Genomic DNA, 27,271 nt, shown 5'->3' on the forward strand with positions numbered 1-27,271 from the left:
TCACCAATGCCCTATACAGCTGCAGCAAGACCTCCCTACTTTTATATTCAATCCCCCTCGCTATGAAGGCCAGCATCCCATTCGCCTTCCTGACCACCTGCTGCACCTGCAGGCTGGGTTTTTGCGACTCATGCACAAGGACCCCGAGGTCCCTCTGCACTGTCGCCTGCTGCAGTTTTTCGCCACGTAAGTAATAGTCCTTCCTACCATTCTTCCTACCAAAGTGGACCACCTCACACTTGCCAACATTAAATTCCATTTGCCATTTCCTGGCCCATTCGCCCAGCCTATCTAGATCCTTCTGCAGACTCTCCACACCCTCCGCACAATTTGCCTTTCCCCCAATCTTGGTGTCATCAGCAAATTTCGACACCCTACACTCGGTTCCCTCCTCCAGATCATCTATATAAATGGTAAATAGCTGAGGCCCCAGCACCGACCCCTGGGGCACTCCACTAGTCACCAACCGCCAATCCGAATAGCACCCATTGACCCCCACTCTCTGCCTCCTATTTGACAACCAATCCTCTATCCACGCTAACACCCTACCCCCAACTCCATGTCCTCTGACCTTCTGCAGTAACCTCTTGTGAGGTACCTTATCAAACGCCTTCTGAAAATCCAGAAAGACCACATCCACCGGCTCTCCTCTATCCACCGCCCTAGACACATCCTCATAGAACTCCAGTAAATTTGTCAGACACGACTTCCCTTTAATGAAACCGTGTTGCGTCTGCTCTATCAAGCAATTCCCTTCAAGATGCCTCGCAATTTCCTCCTTAATGACGGATTCTAACATTTTACCTACCACAGACGTTAAACTAACCGGCCTGTAATTCCCCGCCTTTTGCCTGGCACCCTTCTTAAACAACGGCGTAACATTAGCCGTTTTCCAATCCTCCGGCACTTCCCCGGAATCCAGCGACGTCTGGAAAATAACCACCAAGGCATCCACTATCACCTCCGCCATTTCTTTCAGAACCCTCAGATGCATTCCATCCGGTCCTGGGGACTTGTCCACAATCAGCCCCTCCAGTCTGTCGCGCACCACCTCTCTAGTAACAGTAATGTCATTAAGACCCTCCAGTCCTACCACCTTTCCATCGCTAACACCCGGCAAATTATTCACGTCCTCCTCCGTGAAGACAGAAACAAAAAAGTTATTCAAGACCTTAGCCATATCCCCATCCCCTACCACTAGGTCCCCTTTCTCATCCGCTAAGGGACCAACGTTCACCCTAGCCAGCCTCTTCCTTTTTATATATTTATAAAAACTCTTGCTATCCTTTTTTATATTAAGTGCTAGCCCAGCTTCATAGCTTCTTCTACCCTCCTTTATCAACTTTTTTGTCAATCTTTGTTGACATTTAAACCTTTCCCAATCCTCTTCTCGCCCACTGCTCTTAGCTACTCTAAATTCCTCCGCTTTTAATTTAACACTTTCCTTCACCTCCTTCGTTATCCACGGCTTATTACCTCTCTTCCTACTGTCCTTTTTGACCATCGGAATAAATTTCTGCTGAGCACCAAGAAAGATCTCCTTAAAGATCCTCCACTGCTCCTCAGCAGACCTACCTTCCAACGCACTCCCCCAGTCCACATTCGCCAATTCTTCTCTCATCCTACCATACTCCCCTCTATTCAAACAAAGGACACGTGTCCGGGAACCCACTTTCTCCTCCTCCATCTGCAACAGAAACTCCACCATACAATGATCACTCTCTCCAAGAGGATCCTTCACCTCAAGGTCCCTAATTCTACCCGCCTCATTACATAGCACCAGATCCAAGATAGCTCGCTCCCTCGTCGGCTCCAACACACACTGTTCCAGGAAACTATCCCGGCAGCATTCCAAGAACTCCTCCTCGAGCCCACCTCGTCCAACATGGGTCGACCAATCAATATGCAGATTGAAATCCCCCATAACTACTGCCGTCCCATTCCTGCACGCCGCACTTATTTGCGCGTTAACAGCCCGCCCCACCTCCAGATCATTATTCGGGGGCCTATAGACGACACCCACCAGCGTCTTCCTCCCTTTGCTGTTCCTAATCTCCACCCACAACGATTCCACTTTCTGCTCTTTGGCTCCGATATCATCCCTTGCTACCACCTTGATGCTGTCCTTAATCAGCAGAGCTACGCCACCCCCTCTTTCCTCCTGCCTATCCTTCCTAAACACTTGATAGCCCTGTACATTCATCTCCCAGTCCCTGTCACCTTGCAGCCACGTCTCTGTAATGGCCACCAGATCGTATCCATTTGTGTCGATCTGCGCCACCAGCTCATCCACTTTATTCCGAATGCTTCGTGCATTCAGATAAAGCGCTTTCATCCCAGCCTTCTTCTGGACCCTATTTGCCGTAACACCACCACTTGGGACATCCTCAGCCTCTTCCCTTACCTGTACCCTATCCTTAACTGTAGACCTCCTAACATCACCTACCCTCGCACCCTCCCCCCCCTAATTAGTTTAAAGCCCTGTCTACAGTTCTCTTTACTCGATTCGCCAGCACTCTGGTCCCAGCACGATTCAGACCAACCCCATCCTGCCCGAACAAGTCCCACCTACCCCAATACTGGTGCCAATGCCCCATAAATTCGATCCCATTCCTCCCACACCAATCTCTGAGCCACCCATTCACTTCCTTTATCCTGTCAACCCTACGCCCGTCTGCACTCGGTTCAGGCAGTAGCCCAGAGAAGACCACCTTGTCGGTTCTACTTTTTAATTCCATTCCCAGCTTCTCATACTCCCTCCCCAGATCCTCAGTCCGCACTTTGCCTACGTCGCTGGCACCCACATGTACCACCACAACTGGGTTCTCACCCTCCCACTCCAGATTCCTCTGCAGCCCAGCTGCGACATCCTGTACCCGAGCACCAGGCAGACAACACACCCTTCTGTGCACTTTGTCATTGTGACAAAGGACAGTGTCAATACCCTTCACCCCACTATCTCCAATCACTACTACGTTCCTTTTCCCCTTCTCTTTGCCTATGTCCTGCTGCATCACTGTACCGTGTGCAGTTTGCTCACCAACCTCACCTGCCTCGTCCTCTTCCAGACTGGAAGCAAGAACCTCAAACCTGTTATGCAGATTAAGAGGCTGAGGCCTCCGCTCCTCACCCCCCTTCCTCCTCCCAGCAGCCCCCTTTTGTTCCTGACCCTTAGATTTAGACAGTCTAGGGGGGGTGGATGTCACTTGCACCCCATTGACAATGACACCCTCTCTCCCCCTGATGAGCCTCAGTGTCTGTAGCTCAGAGGCCAGCTCATCCACCTTGAGCTGGAGCTCCTCCAGCAACCTGCACTTACTGCAGACATGGCCACTGGGAAGGACCCTGGGGTCCACCAGTTCCCACATCATACAGGAACCGCACATCACATGCCCCTCCATTATTCAATATAATTTGTTGTGGGAAAAAATATTTTCCTTGTTTTTTGCTGTAGTAGTTTTGAAAAAAAAATTTTTTTTTTTCCTTGTTCTTTCCACCTGGCCTTTTTACCTTCCAGCCCTTTTTGATATTAAGCCCTAATAGCTCACTCTGCTTCCCTCTCACTCCGCTGCCCGCTCCGACGCTGCCCGCTATCTACACCAGGCCTCCTTTTAAACTTGGCGCTGATTTAAAGCTGATGGGCCACAACTGCCTGATAATCACTCCCTCACAATTCTTAAAGCAGTAAATACAATAAGTAAATGCTTTAAACAGTTCTACAAAGAACAAAGTGCTTTAAACTTATTTTAAACAGGTTTTTAACAGGTAAAGTCTTAGCTTTCTCTCTGATGCTCCTTCCTCGTCTGCTCCAGCAAACAATGTAAGGCTTCACCGTGTGGACACTTGATAATTAAAGCTGATGGGCCACAACTGCCTGATAATCACTCCCTCACAATTCTTAAAGCAGTAAATACAATAAGTAAATGCTTTAAACAGTTCTACAAAGAACAAAGTGCTTTAAACTTATTTTAAACAGGTTTTTAACAGGTAAAGTCTTAGCTTTCTCTCTGATGCTCCTTCCTCGTAATTCCGGCGAACAGCCTTATTTTGCTTTATAAAATTTGTGTTTAGTTGTTGTGGCACTGAGAATAGGCATTACAATTGAATCAAATTTTTGTACTGATGGGCAGGATTCTCCAGCCATTCACGCCAGCTGGATTCTCTGGTCCCACAGCAGTGAATGGTGATTTGGCTGACTGCCAAATTCTCCATCCTCACTGGCAGCGGCAGTGGGGTGTGAATGGCCAGACCTGATGTGTCCTTCTTTCACATGACTTAAGATAGAAAAATATAGTGTTGTATTTTATTGGATAGTTTCTGGGAAATATGCACTGTGTATATTTTACTGTATAATCTATGATGCAACACAATATTGTTTGTAGGTCCCTTACAAACCTTATTAAATCACAGAGCAGACTCATGGGGCCAAGTGGCCTACTCCTGTTCCTAATTCGTATGTCCATACCTGTGTTCCACTGGCATTGTATCCATTTCAAGAGGGCCTGCCATCATGAGAAGGGATCATCTCCTAATATGTTTCTGAGGAGGGAGGGTGATATGATTTATCCTCCAACATCCAAGCTTGTCACCATAGGGCCAGAGGAATTCAGACCATACTTTCTGTCTATCACAAACATCCTACCTCTGTGTAGCCGGGCCCACTTTTCATCTAGACATCTTGGATCAGGTTTCTTTGGTTTTTTAGGACCTCCTGTTCAAACAAAAGAGTTACACGATGTAAGACTAGAAACACAAAAAGAATTTGTGAAACATTGTACCTCATTAAGTAAACTAGCATATAATTTTTCTTACTGCTATGTAATAACAATATGATTCTCCAGAAGCTCAAATACCAGATTTTGCTGTCATTCTGTTTTCTAATATTTCGATTACATCAGCTACCATTGCTCAATAGCTCTAAAGTCCAGGTCAGGAAAATCACTTTGATTGCATTGGATCCATATTTGCTCAACATTTTCATTGATTGTTGGCATTGGAATAGCATTTGTACTCACAGATATTGGGACATGTTCCATTTCCAACAGGATTCCGCTTCATAATGGCTGTATTCTGTTTTCAGTTTGACCTGACGTTCTTGCAGTTGGTCTGCCAACGAATTGTGATGAACCGTTGTTTTTCAGACTGGAGGATGAGTCACAGTGGGGATTCTCTGGGATCAGTATCAGGACCCAATGTTTTTCTAGATCTATATTAATGACCTAGATTTGAGTGTGCAGAGCACAGTTTCAACATTTGAAGATCAGCTACAAAGTCAATATCTTTTCCCAAAGGTAGGGGAGTCTAAAACTAGAGGGCATTGTTTAAAGATAAAAGGGAGAGATACAACAGTGTCCAGAGGGGCAATTTTTTCACACAGAGGGTGGTGAGTGTCTGGAACAAGCTGCCAGAAGTAGTAGTAGAAGCGGGTACAATTTTGTCTTTTGAAAAGCATTTAGACAGTTACATGGGTAAGATGGGTATAGAGGGATATGGGCCAAATGCGGGCAATTGGGATTAGCTTAGGGGTTTTAAAATAAGGGCGGCATGGACAAGTTGAGCTGAAGGGTCCGTTTCCATGCTGTAAACCACTATGATTGTATAACACAAAATTTACAGGTACCTTATCTTTGAAGAGAATAGTGATAGACTTCAAGAAGCCAATTACAGGCTGGTGGAACAGATGAAGATGTGACAGATAAAATCTAATGTAAAAAAGTATGAAGTGAAACAATTTGGTATGAAGAGTGAGGAGAATCAGTGTAGATAAATGACACAATCCTAAAAGGGGCACTGGAACAGATAAACTTGAGGGTATATGTGTACAAATCATTGAAGGTTGAAGGGAACATTTTTAATAAGTGGTTAATATGGCAGATTGGGCTTTATAACTAAAGACATAGAGTACAAAAGCAAATAAGTCATGGTGAATTTTTATGGAACATTAATTTGGCCTCCACTGGATTACTGTGTCCAATTCTGCGCACCATACTTTGAGAGGGCTGGGAAGGATGCAGACAGGAGTTACAAAAATGGTTCTGGGTATGTTAGACTTTAGTTATGAAGATAGCTTGTGAAAGCTGGCTCAGTTTTCTTTAGAGAAGGTGGAGAGGAGATTTGATACAGGCATTCAAAATCATGAAGAAAAAGCTGGAATTCTCTGCCCGTTGAAGTGGTGGAGGCTGCCTCGCTAAATATTTTTAAGACGCGGGTTGATGGGTTTTTGATAAGAGAGGGGATTAAGAGTTATGGGGAGAGGGTGGGAAGGTGGAACTGAGCCGCGACAGATCAGCCATGATCTTATTGAATGGCGGGGCAGGCTCGAAGGGCTAGATGGCCTACTCCTGCTCCTATTTCTTATGTTCTTATTATCGGAAGGATTGAGAACCAAATGATACTGATTGAAGGTGATTGGCAAAAGAACTAGGGGCAACATGAAGAAAGGTTCCTTTGCACAGCAAGTGGCTAATGTAGAATTTAATGTTTCAACAATGTGGTGGAAGCAGATTCAGTTGTGGCTTTAATCTTATCTAATGGGAAAAATATTGCAGGTTCCATGGAGAAGGCAGGGAAGGGAGTGCTAGCTGAGTAGCTCTCAAGAGTGTTGGTATGGACATAATGAGTGAACTTGCCCTCTGCTGTAATTATTCAATGATTCAATTGATTCTGGATGGCAGGGTGGCACAAAGCCTCAATTGAGTCTGATCTATTTCAACCCTTCCCCCTGCCTTCTCCTTCCAGAATCAAGCATTGTTCTCAACTTGCACATCTTCGATCTCCACATTCAACAGATCATTTTCTTTCATTATGATCCTACCACCAAACATGTTCCCCACTACCATTTCCCATTTCAGTATTTTGAAGGAATAGCCCTTCTGACACCATATTTCATTCTTCTGTCACCTGTTTCCCTTCCTTTGCTGTTTGTGACATCACTGCTACCAGCCACTTTGATCCTTCATTATATTCCCATTTGACCTCTCTGTCTATAGCCTGATACACTGTTCAAGTGAAGCTCAGGGATAGCACCTCATCTTTCCAATGGATATTGCACACATGCTGACTTCAGTAACTTCAATTTCAATTTCCTTTATGAGTGTACAAAGTAATACAGTGCACCAACACTTTTGTGAATGGATAATGGAGAGGGTGAGTGCTGGGGATGAATATCCCACCATTGTGTGCCAGTGAGATGATTTGCACCACTGGTGCCATTGTTGTCTGACATATTGATCTCTGTCTTCTCCTGGACCATGATCTCAACTACTGAACATCAATGCATTATATCCAGGACTGTCACTGACTTCATTTCTTCTGGAGATCTTTCCCTCCACAGCCTCCAACATCAACCTAACCCCAAACAGCCCACTTCTGCTTCCTTCCCAAAATCCATAAGCAGGACCGCCTTGGTTGAGTCTTTTCCTGCCCTAGTGAATTTGTTTCTTCCTATCTCGAATCTATTTTTCTCCCTTGGTCTAACCTCTTCCGACCTATGTCTGTGATTTTTCTGTCACTTCAACATTTATGTTTCCTGGTCTGAACAGTTTCCTCTTCTCTATGGACATCCTATCCCTTTACACCTCTATCCCCATCACAATGGTCTAAGCATTCTGCTTCTTCCTTGAACAGAGGTCCAGCAAATCTCCATCCACCACCACACTCCTGTCTGGCTGAATGTGCTCACATTAAACAACTTCTCCTTCAATTCCATTCACACGCTTCAAATAAAATGTGCTCCTGTGGGTACCTGCATGGTCTTAGCTGTGCTTATCATTTTTGTGTGACATGTGGGAATGCTTATTCCAGTCATACACAGGCTCCATCCCTCATCCTTTTTTCCAGCATAGTGATATGAATATTGAGGTTAGTGAGCGAAAGCTGTGGGCAAGGACATTCGATCATGATTTTGGGAGGGAGGAACCACCGATGATTGTATTGGTGCTACTTCCTGCTCTTGCCATGAACAGGAAATTTGCATTTACTTTTTTTCCAATTTCCACTCTTCTTTCACCTTCACCTGGTCCAACTCTGACTCTTCCCTTACCCTCCTTGGACTTCTGTCTCCATTAGTGGGGATAAGATATCAACTATGATTCACTACAAGCCCACTACAGACTCTTACAGTTATGATGAGCACACTTTCTCATATCTGTTTGGTTGTAGGACTCTTCTATTCTCTCAGTCTTCCCTCTGTTGCATTTGTTCGGAAGATGCAACCTCCCATTCCAGCGCTTCTGATATGTCTTTCTTTTTCCTCAACCCAGAGAGGGTGACAGGATCCTCCATCTTGTCCAATCTATTTCAAACACTTGGCTCTCACCTCTTTTCCTCCCTCCCAAGATTATGACTGATTCTCCTTGCCCTCACCTTTCACTCTCAAACCTCCATATTCAATGAAGCATCCTCTGCCACATCTGCCACCTATAGTGTTACACCACCAGAAAAAACATCGCCCTCCTGCACTCTCCTTTCAGCATTCAGAAGGGACCATTCTCTCTGTGACACCATGATTCAGTCACTTCCATCACATTCTCCCTTTCCTAGGGCACCCTTCCATACAAACAAAGGAGATGCAACACCTGTCCTTTTACCTCCTCCCATCTCACCATTCAAAGACCCAAAACAGCAATTTACTTGTACTTTGTTCTTTTTTATTATTCTTTCAAGGGATGGTCAGTTGGTCGTGAACCATATTCTCAAACTGCTGTAGTCAATCTGATGTAAGTATACCTACAATGCTGTTTGGAAATGAGTTCCAGGATTTTGATCTAGTGGTGGTGAAGGACTGGCAATATAGTTCCAACCCAAGATGGTTTGCAAGGGAACTTGCAGGTGGTGTGTTCTCATGCATCTGTTGTCTTTATCACTCTAGTTGGTAGATATCGCTAGTTTGGAAGGTGCTTTTGAAGGATGTTTTGCAAGTTGCTGCAGTGCATATATATATGGTACATACTGCTGCCACTGTGCATCAATGGTGGACAGAATGAATGTTTTAGGTGATGGTGGATGGGCTGTCACTCAAGCTAACTGCTTGGTCTTGGATGGTGTCCAGCTTCTTGAGCAACGTTGGAGCTACACTCATCCAGGCTCATTTATATTTGCTAGAAGCATCACACCTTCATACACAGAGACCCATTCTCTGCAACCAAAATAAATATTTTCAAGCCTTGTGTCTTTTTTGAATTACCAGTGAGCTTGGGGAATCTATAGTTCCCCATTCCTTGCCCAGTCAATTGACTTGTCAACCAATTGGCACCCTTTTTTCCTGTGTATAAAATGTTGTGATCATTTGAAAAAAGCTCCAGCAATATTTCTCTTGTCACTTTAATCTTGAACAGAGTGTTCTCAATCAATATTAAAAGTGTGAATGGTTACTTGCATTGCAATTATAAACATTCAACAATAAATCACAAACTACTTAAACATGAATCAATCAGAATTTGTTAAAATACAAAGGCATAGTTGGCTGGCACCATTTTAAACAGTTTACCATGCACTTTATTCTGGTTGACGGGGATGGGACGCTATTTTAGAGAGTTGGAAGCAGAATTGTCACCTCTTCTCGCACGAGGATGACCAAATCTCTCTCTGTGTCCAGCGCCCTCTCCTCTGCAATGATCGTACTCTTCTCGTCGCTCAATAAACTCATGCAGTTTTTGAATTTGATGGTCCATTTTCCTTTCAAATGATTCTTGCCTCTATCAAAATAACATATTTATCACATGCATTCATTTTGATAGACTTGTGATATTTCTATTCACTGATGAAACATGGTAATATTACATATTAATTGTGATTATTTAGAACCATAATTTTGTTCCAGTTCCCCACATTTATCCAGCCAATAGACACACATAGTGAGTTACCGGGACAGTAAAACTGGTACTTGGTTTGCTGTTGCAGAAGTCAACTTCAAGTGGTTTGATAGGGATCATTTTCTACAATAAATTTTAATCCCTTGGGTCCACATCCAGAAGTCCTAGTCAGAGTTAACATACTAACTTTCTGACAAAGATTACGTGGAAATGTCAAATCAAGACAGCCATTCAAATTTAGATATTTTATCTGTGCGACCAACATTTTATTGTAATCATGGTCAAAACAGCGACATAGTCACAAAATTCCACATGTCAAAAAATGAGAATCTTGCCATGTGATCCCATTTTCAGGTTCTCTGCACCCCCCCCCCCACCCCCACCCCCCCAGTGATATAACAAAGTTCCCATCTCTTCACTTAAATAAATTATATCATTAAAGGGCTTCCCAGCGTACGTGATGAGGGCTTTTAAAACTGTGAATTTAGGAGAATGGAATCTGCCGGGGATGCACAGGTTAAGTATGAACTGCTCGGGCACTGCCCCATGCCACCTGGCCATCTCCCCCTCCCCACCCCTGCCAGGGAGCTGCAAGACAGTTCCAGGGTGCCAGGGGAACTTCATGGAAGCAATCTAGTGCTCCTGAGAGATGATGGGAGGGGAGTTCCTGTGTCCCAAGTGGTGGGGGAGATGGGGGGAGGGTAGGGCCTGAGCCTGCATAGTGCAAAAATGATAAAATTCCACCCTATCAGTTGAAGTATACAAGGTGCCAGATTCCTTGTGCCTGTTTAAAATATCACTGGGGAATCCATTGAGGGGATTGCCAGCTGCTAGCAGTCATTTCTACTGAGAGAGCTGCCAGCTGATCAAATGCCAACTTCTAGCACTTCAGGATAGAGGCAGACAACATTGTATCCATGATTTGGGTAAATGTTTAGAAGCCTCATCAAGTGATCTGGGTCTGGAGAAGTCATGGTGGAGCAATCTGGGAAGAAGTCAATCTTTGGGGAGAGGAAGATGTCTGACGGATCACAGCATGCAGGGAAACCTGCTGGGCCTGCTGTGTGGTATGGTTCTCCTGCTGTTGGTTAATTCCCGATGGCAGCAGGATGAGGCTCTACAAAGGTATTAAGGGTTTCAATTGGTCCACTGATGGTTAGGCCCAATATCACATCCCATTCTGGTAAAATTTCATAAGGTCCACTTCACTATATTGCATTTCATTCACTATTCACTGTTCACCTCAATAACTTATTGATAGGTTTCTGTAGTCTACAGCTTTCTTTTTAAGGGTTCATTACTCCTTGGTTTGAGACACTAGGTCTTGATTTGTAAGAATTAAGATCCTGGTCTTTTATATGCCAGCACCAATCCATATTTTATCTCTGACAGGGGAGGCGATGCCTTTTGATATTATCGCTAGACTATTAATCCAGAGACTCAGCTAATGTTCTGGGGACCTGGGTTCGAATCCCATCACAGCATCTGGTGGAATTTAAATTCAATAAAAAACAAATCTGGAATTAAGAACCTACTGATGACCATGAAGCCATTGTCAATTGTTGGAAAAAACTCATCTGGTTCACTAATGTCCTTTAGCACATTAATGTCCTTATCTGATCTGGCCACAGCAATGTGGTTGATTCTCAACTGCCCCCAAGGGCAATAAAGATAAGCAATAAATGCTGACTAGCCAGTGCATCCATGTCCCACAGATGAATTCAAATAAAATCTCTGACAGATCTACTGTGGAATCAGGCCAAGGTGATCTCAGAGGAGGATAAGAACTCTAAAAATGTATTATCACATGCCTCATACACATCCCCCACTAGCACACTTTGGTGGATGCAGGACTGGAGGTAGCCAAATTGTCACGTGAACAGGGTTAGGTGCTGGTGAAAGGGACAGTAGTGGAGAATCTCAGTTAGAAGGCACACAACATTCAGCTGGATGTAAATCCTGAATCTCAGAAGTCATCCATGAATTGAGAACTTGTGGAGCAGCAATGAGGAATGTGTGTGCTTCTGCCAGCATTTCCTGAAACAGAATGCACTCTTGGAGAGAGATTGGAGGAGTCCATCTCTAGAAGGAGTGCCACGATATTTCAAGCATTTATGCTGATGCTACTTGAGAAAAGCAACCATCTGCATGGAGAAACAGGTGAAGTAGGCAACTAACTACATGCTGGCCAAGACCATTGGCTTGCACAGTCTGGTTAAACTTTATGCAGGATAACACAAAGCCTCAATTTCATGGCTCAATATCTCGCTGACATGCAAATACATTCTGTGCCCTCTCCTTTCCTTCGCTACGAACAGTATGCTTTGTCTGCATAGTAAGAAACAATATTTTTCACTGTATACCAATACATGTGACAATCAAATCAAACTCTTCACCTCTTGGTTAGTATAGGTGGGCCACATGAGACAGAAGATGAAGAAAAGTCACATGACAGTTGGGAATCTTCTCAAGGCAGTTCCACTTCTGCCCTCACACTCCCTCACTTCCCAACAACTGAACAAAGCCACATATGCTGCCTCCTTTCCCAGTGACCCGAGTCTATCTCTGCACAGAAACAGGGTGGCTGTTATTGAAGGGGTCCTCATGATTTCCAAAACCTATAGGAAGCATGTCAACTATCAGAACAGGAGAATGAGCAGTCTGCCTCTGGCTCTGCTGTAGCCACTAGGCTTAAGTAAGAGGAAGTAACGTGAAAGACTTAGCAGTTGTACTTCTCATTGTACTCTTCACTATCCTTGCCCCTACAGCATTGCATCCTGCATTCATCCTGGACATTAGCCTTCAGATGAATGACATGATTAGCTTTTTCAGAGGAGGGAAGAATGTGAATATTCTGTTTAGTTTGTTGACAGTTGGAATGAATTGTGCGTATTGGGGAAACTAGCAAGGCTTATCGTAGCACTCTCACATGACCTCACGCTCACAGATTAAGTAAAACAAGCCTGGATGAATCTATTGCAAGCAAGTTAGTGAAGTAAACACGTGACTAAAGGAGTGGTGCAGGAAAGAGGTGTTCCATTTCATGGGACACTGGCATCAGTATTGGAACAGGAGGGATCTGTACTGTTGGGACAGTCTTCACCTGAACTGATCTGGGACCAGTGTTCTAGTGGAAACGATAAATAGAATGGTAACAAGGACTTTAAACTAGCAAGTGGGGGGAGAAGAGAAGGGTAATATTATAGGACGTATATTGATTGATGGGAAGCATAGCAGCAGGTTAGCATGTGGGAAGGAGGTTTCAACTACATAGAAAATTAGGGAAAAAAGTCAAAAGGAGAACTCAGGAGATGTTATTAATGGAGGTTTTAGGATTAAAAAAAGGTGTAAAAATAGCATAAGGGCACTTTACTTAAATGCTCATAGCATTTGAAACATGGTAAATGAATTGATGGCACAAATCATTGCGAAAGAGTATGATTTAGTGGCCATTACAGAGACAGGGTTGCAGGCTGGTCATGACTGAGAGTTAAGTGTCCAGGGGTATCAGACTATTTGGAAGGACAGACAAGAAATTAAGGGAGGTGCTGTAGCTCTGATATTTAAAGATGACATAGAGACATGATATAGGTTGTATGAGAAAAAGGTTCAATCCATTTGAGTGGAAATTAGAAATAGTAAAGAGAAAAAGTCACTATAGCCACAGTTTATAGGGCGGCAAGTAATAACATCACAGTGGGGTGAGCAATAAACAAATAAATCACTGATGTATGTAAAAACGGTACATCAATTATTATGGGAGTTTTAATCTATACGTTGATAGGTCAAAGCAGGCAGCTTTGAGGAGGAGCTCATAGAATATATCCACGATAGTTTCCTCAAACAGTGTGTAATGGAATCTACAAGGAAGCAAGCAATTCTAATGTAATGAGAGGGGAATAATTAAGATCTTACAGTTAGGGATCCTCTTGGAAGGAGCGATCACAGTACAGTTGAATACACAATACAGGTGGAGGATGAGAGGGTAAATTCCAATACCAGTGTCTTGCGCTTAAACAAAGGAGACTACAATGGGAAGAGGGAGGAGTTGACTATGGAGACTGGGAGCAAAGACTTTATGGTGGGACAATTGAGGAACAATGGAGGACTTTCAAAGCAATTTTTCAGAGTGCTCAGCAAAAATATGTATCAGTGAAAAGGGAGGACTATAAGGAAAGTGATCATTAACCATGGATATCCAAGGAAATAAAGCAGGGTATTAAATTGAAAGAAAATACATACAAAGTAGCAAAGATTAGTGGGAGACTGGAAGCCTGCAAAGGAATATAGATAGTTTAAATAAGTGAGCAAGGGTCTGGCAGATGTTGATAAATGTGAGGTCATCCATTTTGGTCAAAGCAGCAGCAAAATGGACTACTTTTTCAATGATTAAAAAAATGTAGCATGCTGCTGTGCAGAGGAGCGTGGATGTCCTTGCGCATGAATTGCAAAAATTTGGTTTGCAGGTGCAGCAGGTAATTAAGAAGGCAAAAGGAATTTTGTCCTTCATTGCTACAGGGATCAAGTTAAAAACAGTGAGATTATGTTGCAGCTGCATAAGGTGCTGGTGAGGTCACACGTGGAGTTATGTGTACAGTTTTGGTTTTCTTACTTGAGAAAGGATATACTGGCATTGGAGGGGGTGCAGGGAAGATTCACTAGATTGATTCCGGAGTTGAGAGAGTTAAAGACTGAATACACTGGGACTATGCTCATTGGATTTTAGAAGGATGAGGGGGGATCTTGTAGAAACATATCAAATTATGAAGGGAATATATAAGATAGAAGCAGGGAGATTGTTTCCACTGGTGGGCGAAAGTAGAATGAGACTCAAATTAAGGGGGTGCAGATTTAGGGAAAGAGTTGAGGATTTTGATTTTTGATTTGATTTGATTTATTATTGTCACACCTATTAGCATACAGTGAAAAGTATTGTTTCTTGCGCGCTATACAGAGCATACCATTCATAGAGAAGGAAATGAGAGACTGCAGAATGTAGTGTTACAGTAATAGCTAGGGTGTAGAGAAAGATCAACTTAATGCAAGATAGGTCCATTCAAAAGTCTGGCAGCAACAGGGAAGAAGCTGTTCTTGAGTCGGTTGGTACGAGACTTCCGACTTTGTATCTTTTTCCCAATGGAAGAAGGTGGAAGAAAGAATGTTCGGGGTGCACGGGGTCCTTAATTATGCTGTTGCTTTGTCGAGGCAGCGGGAAGTGTAGACAGAATCCATGGATGGGAGGCTGGTATGCATGATGGATTGGGCTATATTCATGACTTTTTGTAGTTTCTTGCGGTCTTGGGCAGAGTAGAAGCCATACCAAGCTGTGATACAACCAAGAAGAATGCTTTCTATGGAGGAGAAACTTCTTCATCCAAAGGATTGCGAATCTGTTGAATTCCTGCCCAGTGAAGTAGCTGAGGCTATCTCATTGAATGTTTTTAAGGCAAAGATAGATTTTTGAACAGGAAAAGAATTAACAGTTACAATAAGTGGGCAGGTTAAGTGGAGCTGAGTCCACAAAAAGATCAGCCATGAACTTACTGAATGGCAGAGCAGGCTAGAAGGGACATATGGCCTACTCCTGATCCGAAATCTTATGTTCTTATCTAGCTGTCAGGGATGTGCCTACTGGCAATACAACATATCTGGCTCCTCCTGCTTTTCCTCTCCCTCCTCCTCTTTGGAGAATGCTGCTCAATCTGCCCCTTTCACTTCCTACAGTTCCTTCTGCAATTTATAGTGTAAAAGGCACAGCAGATCAGGTCTTTGATGGAGCATGTTGAACGTCGTCTCCGGATCTGATGAGGCACATCTTCAGCAACCCAAAAGCTTCTATTATTGAACTTATTGTCACATGACTCATTTTCTGCCTTCCTTGTGCTTCCTTACAGGAGTCATCATCTAGGGTTTTAGAGGATAACTTTGTATTCCAGGAGCCAGCCACTGAGACTGTGTGGTGGAAAAAAAGCTGCAGGAAATGAGACTGCTTCAGAATAAATAAACTATGACAGCTCCCTGGGTATCTAAGGCTGATGTGCATCATCAGCTTCCCATTGTCAAAATAACTGAACACTGAGGGCCTGGAATCCCTTGTGATTAATGAAGATTTCAGGTTGATCTGAAGGCGCCCTGATTGTTACATGTATACAATCAATGCTTCCCAATAGACAATTCGAAGTATTCATGAAGAACCATGATAACATCTGCTGCCTCCACACACAAGTTACCTTCTTGCTTGCTAATGGACCCTACCTATTCTTTAGTTATTCTCTTGCTCTTTATGTATTTATGAAAAGTCTTTGGATTTTCCTTGATTTTACTCTCTAATAAGACTTTTTATGTATTTTCTCTGCTTTTCTAATTTCTTTATTAACATTGTTTTGCTTTCTATATACTCCTCAAGGCTTTCTGCAATATTGAGCTTCCAGTGTTTGATGTGACCTCTACCTTTTTGCTTTATCCTACCTTGACTGCTCTTTAACATCCAGGGGTCGGAACATATTTGTTCTAAACTCTCTTTACCACCTCTTCAAGTACCTCCCAATGATTTGATACTAACTTACCTTCAAGTAGCTGTTTTCAATCTATCTTTGGAAAATCATATCTTAGCTTAATAAAATTGACCTTACCCCAATTTAAAACTTTTGTTTTGATCTTTTCCATAACTATGCTAAATCTTGCTGAACTATGACTACTGTCACCAAAATGCTTTCCCACTGCACCTGCCTCATTTGACATCCTAAAATAAAGTCTGTAAACTGCCCATTTTCTTGTTGTGATTATTGTATACTTATTTTTAAAACCATGAATACATTTTAAAAATTCAGAGCTTTCAGTACCTTTTACACTGGTTATCTCTATTTATATTAGGGTAGTTGAAGTTCCCTACCATTGCTATTGTTTCTGTACCTCTGACCAAATGACTATATACTTGCTCTTTCATTTCTCTTCGACAATATACTCCCAGCCATGTGATTGTCCTTTTTTTGTCCTCAATTCAACTGATATGGCTTGCCTCTAATGCTCCTCCCAGCATAACATCCCTCCCATAGCAGTGACTGTATCTATTGCAGTTGCTTCCTTTATTTATTCCTCTCTATTTCATCAGAAAACACTGCAACCAGAAAGGTTATTCATGGTCTTCTTTAAGCCAGGGCAAATGCTATGTCAGAGAAAACATTTTGGGTCTGGGAGCAGTTTGGGTCTGAAAGCAAGTTCTAATGGGGCCTTCAAGAGGGCATTAGATAATTATTTGAATAGAAACAACGTGCAGGATTACAGGGAAAAGGTAGGAGAAGGCATTAAGTGAAATGTGCTTTTGGAGGGCAGGTGCAGATACAATGGGTGAAATGTCTTCCTATTGCACTATAAAAATTCTGAGGTTTCAGCAATAGCTCTATTACACTTCCAAGAGTCTATGTGTGCCTTCTGATCATTTATCTTATTTACTAGACTCCTTGCAGGGAAGTACATCCCACTAATAATTGAACAACTCTCTCTTGCCTATTTTCTAGCCTTTGTTTTCTTTGTCTTTGACCTTAATAATTTTCTGCTTTTCATTTACAGCTTTGGCTAAGATGCAGAGTGAGCAGAACAGATTGTGCAAGAGAACTGCCCAATGGCAGTGATTAAATGGATACTAAGAAAGGCAAATCTAGTTTAGGAAGATGGTGGGGTGGAGTCCACCTGAGCTTTTGCCTAAAGGTTTAACAAGGCTTCTGGGAGTCAGCCATTGTCATTCACTTTCCAGTGGGGTCGGGCCACCAGCTCTCCACAAATGGAGAGCTATAGTAACCCCTGCTGGAGTGAAATACTCCTAACGGGGGAGAAAGAGGCTAGTGGAAATTTCAGTTCTGGGCCCACTAATACTATTCAAATTTTAATACAAATTACCATAATTTTGCAGCTCCGCACCAATCTCCAACTGACGGCACCAGAAATCTGGCACTGGACGAAACACCCCCTGCTAGAGTCTCCTGGCCCAATGCGCTAAAAAAGCGCAGTAGGATGGGAGAATGGCCCCATTTGTCTTTCATCGTTCTGTAACTACAGGTATTTATCAATCGTACCAACCAATAAATCATTAATGAAGCAATCAATGGATTCCCCTAACCTCTGGCTCCTCTGATTGAATTTTGTTCTATAACCAATCTTCGTGGGACTGAAGTACTCATCAAAGATCACCATAACCTTCTTGTATTATGCCTTGCCACATGAGGACATCATCTGCTATGGCCCCCATAGCAAATAAAAGTACCCAGACCTTGTGTTTCTCAGTTTTGCCTTGCATCCCTGAAGCCATTCAATACATTTCCAACTGCCTTTTCCAGAGATAAGACCGTTGTCCTTGCTGCAGACCTTTGATGTATTGGAAAAGCTGTGGAAGAGGGACAGGCTGTTCAATAGCAGCAATCAACATTGTATCCTCACCACAATACTTTTCAGTTTGATCTTTGCTGCTGATAAGTCCATTTTCTTTAAGCATTGGTTATCACTTATGGGTCACCAATTTGTTGTCGCAGTTTGCTAGACTATGGCCTCCAATATTGCTATCATGTTTCAACGTTGTTGGCGAACTTCAGTGAGATTTTACTGAAGTTGTGAGGCTCGGCAGGACAGGGGGACTGGAGTGCATTTGCTTCAATGCAGGGAGCACAATGGGTAAAAGAGATGAACTGAGAGCCTGGATTATTGCACTGAATTGTGACGTTATTGCAATTAATGGAGAAATAGTTAAAGGAGGGACAGTTCTGGCAGCTTAACATTCTGGAATATCATTGTTTTAAACAGGACAGAAGTGGGAAAGAAAAGGGGTGGGAAAAAAGAGGTGGGGGAGTTACACAACTGTGTTGAGGGAGGACATTTTGAAGGGATACTGTTGTGAGGCACTTTGGGTGAAGCTCAGGAATAGAAAGGACAAATCACAATGTTGGGAGTGTACTATAGACCTCCCAACAGCCCACAGGATGAGCAGATATGTACTCAGATCCTGAAAAGGTGTGAAAAAAGCAGCGTAGTTGTGCTGGGTGACTAACTTTCTCCATATTGACTGGGAATTCCTTACAGCCAGAGGTTCGGATGGAGAGTAATTTGTTCGATGTGTCCAGGGGGGCTTTTTGACACAACATGTTGACAATTCAACCAGGGAGGAGGCCATACTAGACTTAATATTGGAGAATGAGCCAAGCCAGATGATCAATGTTTTGAGGGGAGCTTTCAGGGCTTAGCGACCATAAATTTTTAAGATTTCGGGTAGTCATGGATAAGGACAAGAGTGGCCCTTGGGTGAGGGTGCTTAATTGGGCAAGGACCAATCACATCCAAATTAGACAGGAGCAGGGGAATGAGGATTGGGGGCGGCTATTTGAGGCAAATCCACATCTGACACGTGGGAACCTTTTAAAGGCCAATTGACTGAAGTGCAGGACATGCATGTTCCCACAAAAATGAAGGATCGAAATGGCAGGATTCTGGAAATTGTAAGCTTAGTCAAAAGGAGAAAGGGAACATATGATAGATGTAGGCATCTAAGACAAAGACCTTGAGGAGTATAGTGAAAGTAGGAAGGAATTTAAACATAGAATTAGGAGGGCTAAAAGGAGCCATGAAATGTCTTTCGCAAACAGGGTCAAGGAAAATCCCAACACTTTTTATGCATTTATTACAGCAAGGGGAATGCAAGAGAAAAAGTAGGCCCACTCAAGCACAATAGAGGGAGTTTATGCGTGGCGCCACAAGAAGTGAGTGAGGTCCTTAATGAGTGCATTGTATCTGTATTCACCAAAGAGAAGAACGTGGTGAATATCGAGGTAAGGGATAGGTGTGTGAATGTCAATATATCAAAAAAGGAAGTGTTGGATATCCTAAATTGCATTAAGGAAGACAAGTCCTCGGAGCCGGAAGGGATCTATTCCAGGTTACTGCAGGGGGCAAGAGGAGAAATAGCTAGGGCCTCAGTAGATATCTTTGCATCCTCTGACCTCAGGTGAAGTTCTAAAGAACTGGAGAATAGCCAATGTTGTTCCCTTGTTTAAGAAAGAAAGTAGGGATAATCCAAGAAATTATAGACCGGTGAGTCTGACGTCAGTGGTGGGGAAGCTTTTGGAGAAGATACTGAGAGACACTTTATATGCACATTTGGAAGAAAATGGACTAGTTAATGACAGGCAACATGGTTTTGTATGGGGAATGTCATGTCTCACCAACTTGCTTGAGCTTTTCGAAGACGTGACAAAGATTATTGATGAGGGAAGGGCTGTGGATGTAGCTTCTATAGACTTCAGTAAAGCATTTGAACGAGCCCCACATGGCAGACTGGTACAAAAACTAAAATCACATGGGATTTGGGGTGGGCTTGCTAGTGGATACAGAACTGGTTAAACAAGACAGAGCAGTGGTGGGTGTTTTTCAGAATGAAGATCTGTAGCTAGTGTTGTTCGCAGGGATCAGTGCTGGGACTTCTGTTTTTTGTGGTATATATAAATGATCTGGAGGAAAATGTGGGTGGTCTGATTAGTAAGTTTGCAGGTGACATGAAGATTGGCAAGTTGCAGATAATGCCAAGGATTGTCAGAGGATACAACAGAATATAGATAGACAGGAGACTTGAGCACAGAAATGGCAGATGGAGTTTAATCTGGATAAATGCGAGGTGATGCATTTTGGAGGATCAAATTTAGTTGCAAATTATACTGTTAATGGCAGAACCCTTTGGGACATTAACATACAGAGGGATCGGGGCATGCATTTCCATAGTTCCCTAAAAGTGGCAACACAGGTGGCCAATGTGATTAAGAGGCATATGGCATCTGGAGTATTGGCAAATCATGTTGCAACTATATAAAACCTTAGTTAGGTCACATTTGGTCACCACACTACCAGAAGGACATGGAGAGAATGCAAAGAAAGTTCACCAGGATGTTGCCTGGTCTTGAGAATGTTTAAAATGAGGAGAGGTTGAATAAACCAGAACTGTTTTCACTGGAAAACTGAGGCTGAGGGGAGGCCTGATAGCAGTCTCCAAAGTTATGAGAGGCACAGACAGGGTGCATAGACAGGGGCTATTTCTCAGGGTGCAAGTGTCACTTACAAAGGGGCATAGATTTAAGGTGAGAGGGGGTAAGTTTGAGGGAGATGTGCAGGGGAAATTTTTCACACATGGAGTGCTGGTGCTTGGAATGTGCTGCCAGAGTGGGTGATGGAAGCAGGTGTATTAGCAACATTTAAGAAGCATATGGATGGGTACATAAATATGGAGGGAATAGAGGAATAAGAACCGAGTAAGGGCAAAAAGTTTTTTGTTTAGTTAGGGCATTGTGATCAGCACAGACTTATAGGGCCTGTTCTTGTGCTCTACTTTTCTTGTTCTTTATTATTGTCTTCTTGGCTTACTGTAGCTTGAGGAAGACTTACTTCTGCCATGGCTATGATTTGATTTATTATTGTCATATGTATTGGGATACAGTGAAAAGTATTGTTTCTTCTGCACTTTTCAACAAAACATAATGTTCATAAAATACAAAAGGAGAGGGAAAGAAGAGGGTCCAGAATACAGTGTTATAGCCATTGCTGCGTGTAGACAACGATTAACTTAATATATAGTAGGTCCGTTCAAAAGTCTGATGGCAGCAGCGAAGAACCTGTTCTTGAGTTGATTGGTAATTGATCTCAGACTTTTGTATCTTTTTCTTGATGGGAGAAATTGGAAAAGACAAAGTCCAGTTTTGTGGGTGTTCTTGATTATGCTGGCTGCTTTTCCAAGGCAGTAGGAAGTGTAGACGGAGTCAACGGATAGGAGGTTGGTTTGCATGATGGGCTGGGCTACATTCACAACGCTTTGTCATTTCTTGCACTCTTGGTCATAGCAGGTGCCATACCAAGCTGTGATACATCTGGAATGGATGCTTTACTATGGTGCTCCTGTAGAAATTACTGAGAGTCATAGAAGACATGCCAAATTTCCTTAGCCTCCTGAGAAAGTAGAGGCTTTGCTGGGTTTTCTTAACTACAGTGTCAGCATGGAGGGATCAGGACAGGTTGTTGGTGATCTGGACACCGAGAAACTTGAAGCTCTCAAACATTTCCACTTCATCCATGTTGATGTAGACAGGGACATGTCCTCCACTATGCTTCCTGAAGTTGATGACAATCTCTTTCGTTTTGCTGACATTGAGGGAGAGATTATTGTCATAGCACCAGTTCACCAGATTCTCCATCTTTCCTGTATTCCATCTCATCATTATTTGAGATCCGATCCATTACAGTGGTGCCATCAGCAAACTTGAAACTGAAGTTGGAGGGGAGTTGGACCACGCGGTCATAAGTATTTAAGAGAAAGGGTTGAGGACATAGCCATGTGGAGAGCTGTCGTCACATCTGGTCATGCTCAACCAGTTAGGGCTTCAATAGCCTCCAATTCCCCAGCGTGGCATGGCACTTTATCTTCACTGGTGGAGACCTATAATGATTCTCGCCTGCATGACATCTCACCAGCAAGAAGAAAAATTCTGGGAAGTCAGAAGCAGCCGTGCAGGAGCAGGTAAGAGGTTTTAACTCTTTTCAGTGTTATGTAAATTTGTGCGAAGGCAATCTCGTTGGCAGAACAGTGCTGGGAGGATACGAAACAGATTCACCTCATCTGCCATTGCACCCACTGTCTTTTGAATGAGATGTGAAACCATGATCACAACTGCTTTCTCAGCTGGATACAAAATATCCTATGACATTATTCAGCAAAGCACAGTGGAGCTCCCCTTGACATCCTGCCAATACTTATCCTTCAACCAATATCACTGGCCTGAATTACATGCGTGACATGCTGCATGGCAGGCAGAAATGAAAGCCGCGTATGCTCTGATACCACCTGAGATCAATTGAAGATCATAATATTACATTAGTTGGCCACTTAAGTGGCAGCCAGCGTGAATCGCAACTGCATTGGGTCAGTGGGGGTGGACACAGAGCAGGCGCTAATGCCAATGGTGGCCTGGCGTGACGTATAAAGGTGCCTTCCAGAGGCCATAGAAGACAATGGAAAAGCCAGAAGAAGGAATGAATCGACACAGTAGGAAAGCTCACTAGATAGCAGAGAAGTTCGGTGGGCAGCATGTCCCCTGTTTCTCCAATGATTGGCTGCGAGCCCTTGTGGAGGCACATCCTCATGCCAAGGGAAGGAAGGACGAAGCCAGCCCAACTCACCTAGAAAGCCTAAGCATAGGTGACAGCTGAGGTCAGCGGGTGTTAACTTGTCCACCCACCGCACATGGATTCAGTAGTAGAATAGGTTCAATGACCTTCTGCGCAAGGCAATGATGAGTTCAGGCATTTTTCAGTATGGAAAACTGAGGAAATGTGCCTGCTCTTGGCTGCAGTTGAGTGTGTGGGATTCAGGGAGTCTCAGAACGTATGTACATCACAATGCTGGAGAAAATATCTGAAGCCCTAAGATCATTGAAGGCCCCAGAATCCAAAGGGATAGGAACGTTCTCAAGCCTCTGAGGGGTGATCTGCAGAGCATGGTATCTCACTGAAGTTCGAAAGTTGAGTGCTCAATGGAGCTCTGCACTTACTTGCAGGAGAAACAAAACTATAACAACTAGGAGGGATCTGCCACTGGTGGTAGGTACTTAACCTGGCAATCCTCACCAGCCATGAGCTGGGAGCCCTGGAACTTGATTGCAAGCGGGAAGGAAGATCATCAGGTCATGTAGGGACTGGCCTCTCTGGGGAAGGTAAGAGCCCAGTGGGCTGAAGCATAACAGGCTGAGCGAGAAAAAAAATGTTGGCCATCTCATCCCTCATAAGGATTTCAGTGATGCACTAATCACTGAGCCAATGTAATGTCCTTGACACTAATCACATTGGGCAGCATGTAGTTGAAACTGACTGTCCAATGTGACTAATAGTACTGAACCGTTGTTTTCATCATTCACATGAGCCATCCACCTAAGCCACCTGGGAGGCTGATGACATTCCATTGACACCTGAGCAGGCGATAATAGAAGACTGCACCTGTGGCACACTCTTTCTGAGCATCAAGCACCAGTGCAGATACTGGCACTTCAGTGGGCCATAGTGCATTGGCTCATTTGGTAGTGCACAGTGGGGAGGGTACATCATACTCAGTGGAGCAGATGGCTGGGCATGCTAATGATCCGTGCCTGCGCCTGCCCACCTAATTATCGCATGGTGTACAGTAATATCGGGATGCATGCCTGACGTCATCACTAGCTATTTCACATGCTTCCAGGTTGGGCACCCACCCAGGCTGTGTAAAATTCTGCCCACTATGAAAATAGTTTGGGCCAGACTTTGCTGAAAAGAGTAATGATGTGTTAATGGTACTCTTATTACAATAATGACATTTTTCAGGAGGAATGAGGCATCATATTTGGGGATTAAGATATTTTCCAGGAGTTGTGACTCTCTAAAACTTTCAGATTGACATATGCAGCTGTCATTTTCTTTCCATTAACCACATCTCCCATTTTACTTCTGTTATTTGATTGAACTTACTTGGCTTCCGTGTTAATAACACTTTAAAACTACCAAATTGTAGTTTGGTAATAAATAGCACGAGCACCTTCTTAATGACATGATAGTTGTTAATATATTGCCAATCAACCTCCCTGACTCAGAAGTTAAACGATTTGAACTATGGTAGTCCCAATCCTTCAGGTGAAATTTTGTTCTAGATATAAAAGAGGCAATGTCTTATTATTTAAAATATTTTTCTTATTTTTCTATTCCTTTTATCGTGTTTTTAAATTGAATCTTTCTTTTGTTTAGTTGTTTTACTGTGTTTGATTTGACTCCAATTAACCCATTCTAATGCACCATCCTCCTCAGTCATTCCTCTCTTTCTTTCTCAATTCATAAATCTCATTGGATAAGTAGATATACTGTTGGTCTTGAGATCTCTGGTGTCATGTTGCCTTACGAGCTGAAGGATGCAGAAAAAGTTTAACTGTTTGGCTACAAGATGAGAGGTCCTGTTCCAGCCCCATTATTTGGTTACATATTCTCTTTGTTGTTTCTGGGACCTTGCTGTGGATAAATAAACTGTCACATTTCCTTACATTACAAGAGTGACAGTAGCACTTAAAGTGTAAAGGTTACTTAATGCAAAGGTTTTCAACTTGAGGTGCATGACCACCAGCCCACCCACTCCCCTCACCAACAGTCTGTGAGATAGTTTCAACGGGTCTGCCAAATTGGCATCTTTCCAATATAAAACCGCTTTAAAATTTCATTATGTGATAGAAATGATTTTGCTGTGCATTGGCTGCACATTTCATGAAATTGTACATTCTAAACATGGAGATGACAAAAAGTAAAAGTAAGATCTGTCAGCACCATTGCTAGTGTTGGTGGAGGAGAGAAAACCCTGCCTTCTTCTCACCCACCAGGTTCATTAGTGCACATTTGCAGAAAATTCTTTACCTGCAGAGTATGCAGCACTAAACATTGGAAATGGTCACAGTTCCTTTGGAAACTATAGCAGAGCCAAGTCCATGATTAGTAAGTTAGTGAACAAGTTGGAAAGCAGAGAAAACAAAGACAGAGAAATAGACAATAAAGGAGCTTGGTAGTGCTTAATGGTAAATGCAGAGACTCCAGTGGATAAGGTGGGTGAGCTCAGTGCACAAATGGACACTTGGAAATATATTATCACAGGTATTACCAAAACATTGCTTAAAAAATACAGTAAGAAGTCTCACAACACCAGGTTAAAGTCCAACAGGTTTATTTGGAATTGCAAGCTTTTGGAACACTGCTCCTTCACCAAGTGTGTGGAGAGGTAGGCTTATGAACATGGCATATATATAAGCAAAGCCACAATTGCAAGATAATTACAGATTGGAATGTGAAGTATGGTTGGAATGCGAGTCCTTATAGGTAATCAAGTCTTTACGGATACAAACAATGTACGTGGAAAGAGGGAGAATCACAGGTTAAAGAGGTGTAAATTGTCTCAAGCCAGGACAGTTATTAGGATTTTGCAAACCCAGGCAGCATGGTGGGGGTTACATGTAGTGTGGCATGAACTCAAGATCCCAGTTGAGGCTGTCCTCATGCATGCGAAACTTGGCTATCAGTTTCTGCTCGGCAATTCTGCAGACAACTCACACCTCTTTAAACTGTGATTATCCCTCTCTTCATGCACACTGTTCATAAAGACTTGATTACCTGTAAAGACTTGCATTTTAACCATTTCCACTTTCCAATCTGAAATTATTTTGCAATTGTGCTTTTGCCTATATATGCCATGTTTGTGAGCCTACCCCCATGCACCTGATGAAGGAACAGTGCTCCGAAAGCTCAGGATTCCAAATAAACCTGTTGGACTTTAATACAGTGTTGTGAGACTTCTTACTGTGCCCACCCCAACGCCAGCATCTCCATGTCATAAAAAATAGCAAGAGCAACTTATCATTCATTTCACAAAAGAGGATGATGCAGTTATATAGTTAAGGAGGAAAGTAAAACAATAGATGATATAAACATAGTGAGCAAGGAAATTTTAAGGGTTTTCACATCTTCGAAAGTGGCTAAATCACCAGGCCTGGATGAAATATCTTCCAGGCTGTTAAAAGAAGCTAGAAATAGGAAAGATTCTGACCATTATTTTTCAATCCTCTCTAGCTGCAGGATGCAGTGCCAAAGGATTATGTGGCAAATGTTAATACGGTACTTTTGTTTGGCAAGGGAGCAAGAGATAGATAGAATAGTTATAGGCCAGTCATCCTAATCTTAGTGGTGGGAAGATTATTGGAGGAAGTTCTTGTTTAGATCAACACAAATTAATGGAAGACAGCCAATATGGATTTGTTAAAGAAAGGTTGTGTACAAGACAAAAATTGTATCATCTACAAACTTCTTAATCATGCCTCTTATATTTAAGTTGTTATCATTTATATACTAACTAATGTGACAACTCTGGGCAAAAAAAATTAGCTATGTAGTTGACAGTGAAAAAGAAGCCTGTAGGTTGCATGAAGATATTAATGGACAGATCAGTTGGGCAGAAAAGTATGAGGTAATGCATTTGGGGACAGCAAACAAGGTATGTGAATGCACAATAAATTATAGGATACTGAGAAACGTGGAGAAAAAGAAGAACCTTGGAGAACATACCCATGGCTCACAGCTTTTAGCAGGACAGATAGAGGAGTTAAGAAGAAATATTGGATTTTTTTTTCTTTATCAGCCAAAACATAGTTTACACGAGTAGGAAGGTTATATTAGAACTATATAGAATACCAGTTAGCCAGAACTAGAGTACTGCAAATAGTTCTGGTCACTATATTACAGGGAGGATGTGACTCATTACGAAGGAGATTTAAGAGGACATTGCCAAGACTGGCAAATTTTAGTTTGAAGGAAAGATTGGATGAGGGTTAACTTTTTTTTTCACAGATGTTGCTTGACCGGCTGAGTATTTCCAAAATTTTCGG

General features: G+C 42.8%; 1 protein-coding gene across 1 annotated transcript in view; it reads right to left on the bottom strand.

Moving 5' to 3' along the window:
- Positions 1–8,680: 8,680 nt before the first annotated feature.
- LOC145342678 (fibrous sheath-interacting protein 2-like) overlaps positions 8,681–27,271 on the bottom strand; it is a 38,295-nt gene continuing 19,704 nt past the window's right edge. The window contains exon 8 of the mRNA XM_080188232.1: positions 8,681–9,695. Coding sequence (XP_080044358.1) covers positions 9,522–9,695 — 174 coding nt within the window. The 3' untranslated portion in view covers positions 8,681–9,521. The remainder of the gene's footprint in view (positions 9,696–27,271) is intronic.

This window comes from Carcharhinus amblyrhynchos, chromosome 4 (assembly GCF_965287045.1).
Source record: "Carcharhinus amblyrhynchos chromosome 4, sCarAmb.v2.hapA, whole genome shotgun sequence".
NCBI lineage: Eukaryota > Metazoa > Chordata > Chondrichthyes > Carcharhiniformes > Carcharhinidae > Carcharhinus > Carcharhinus amblyrhynchos.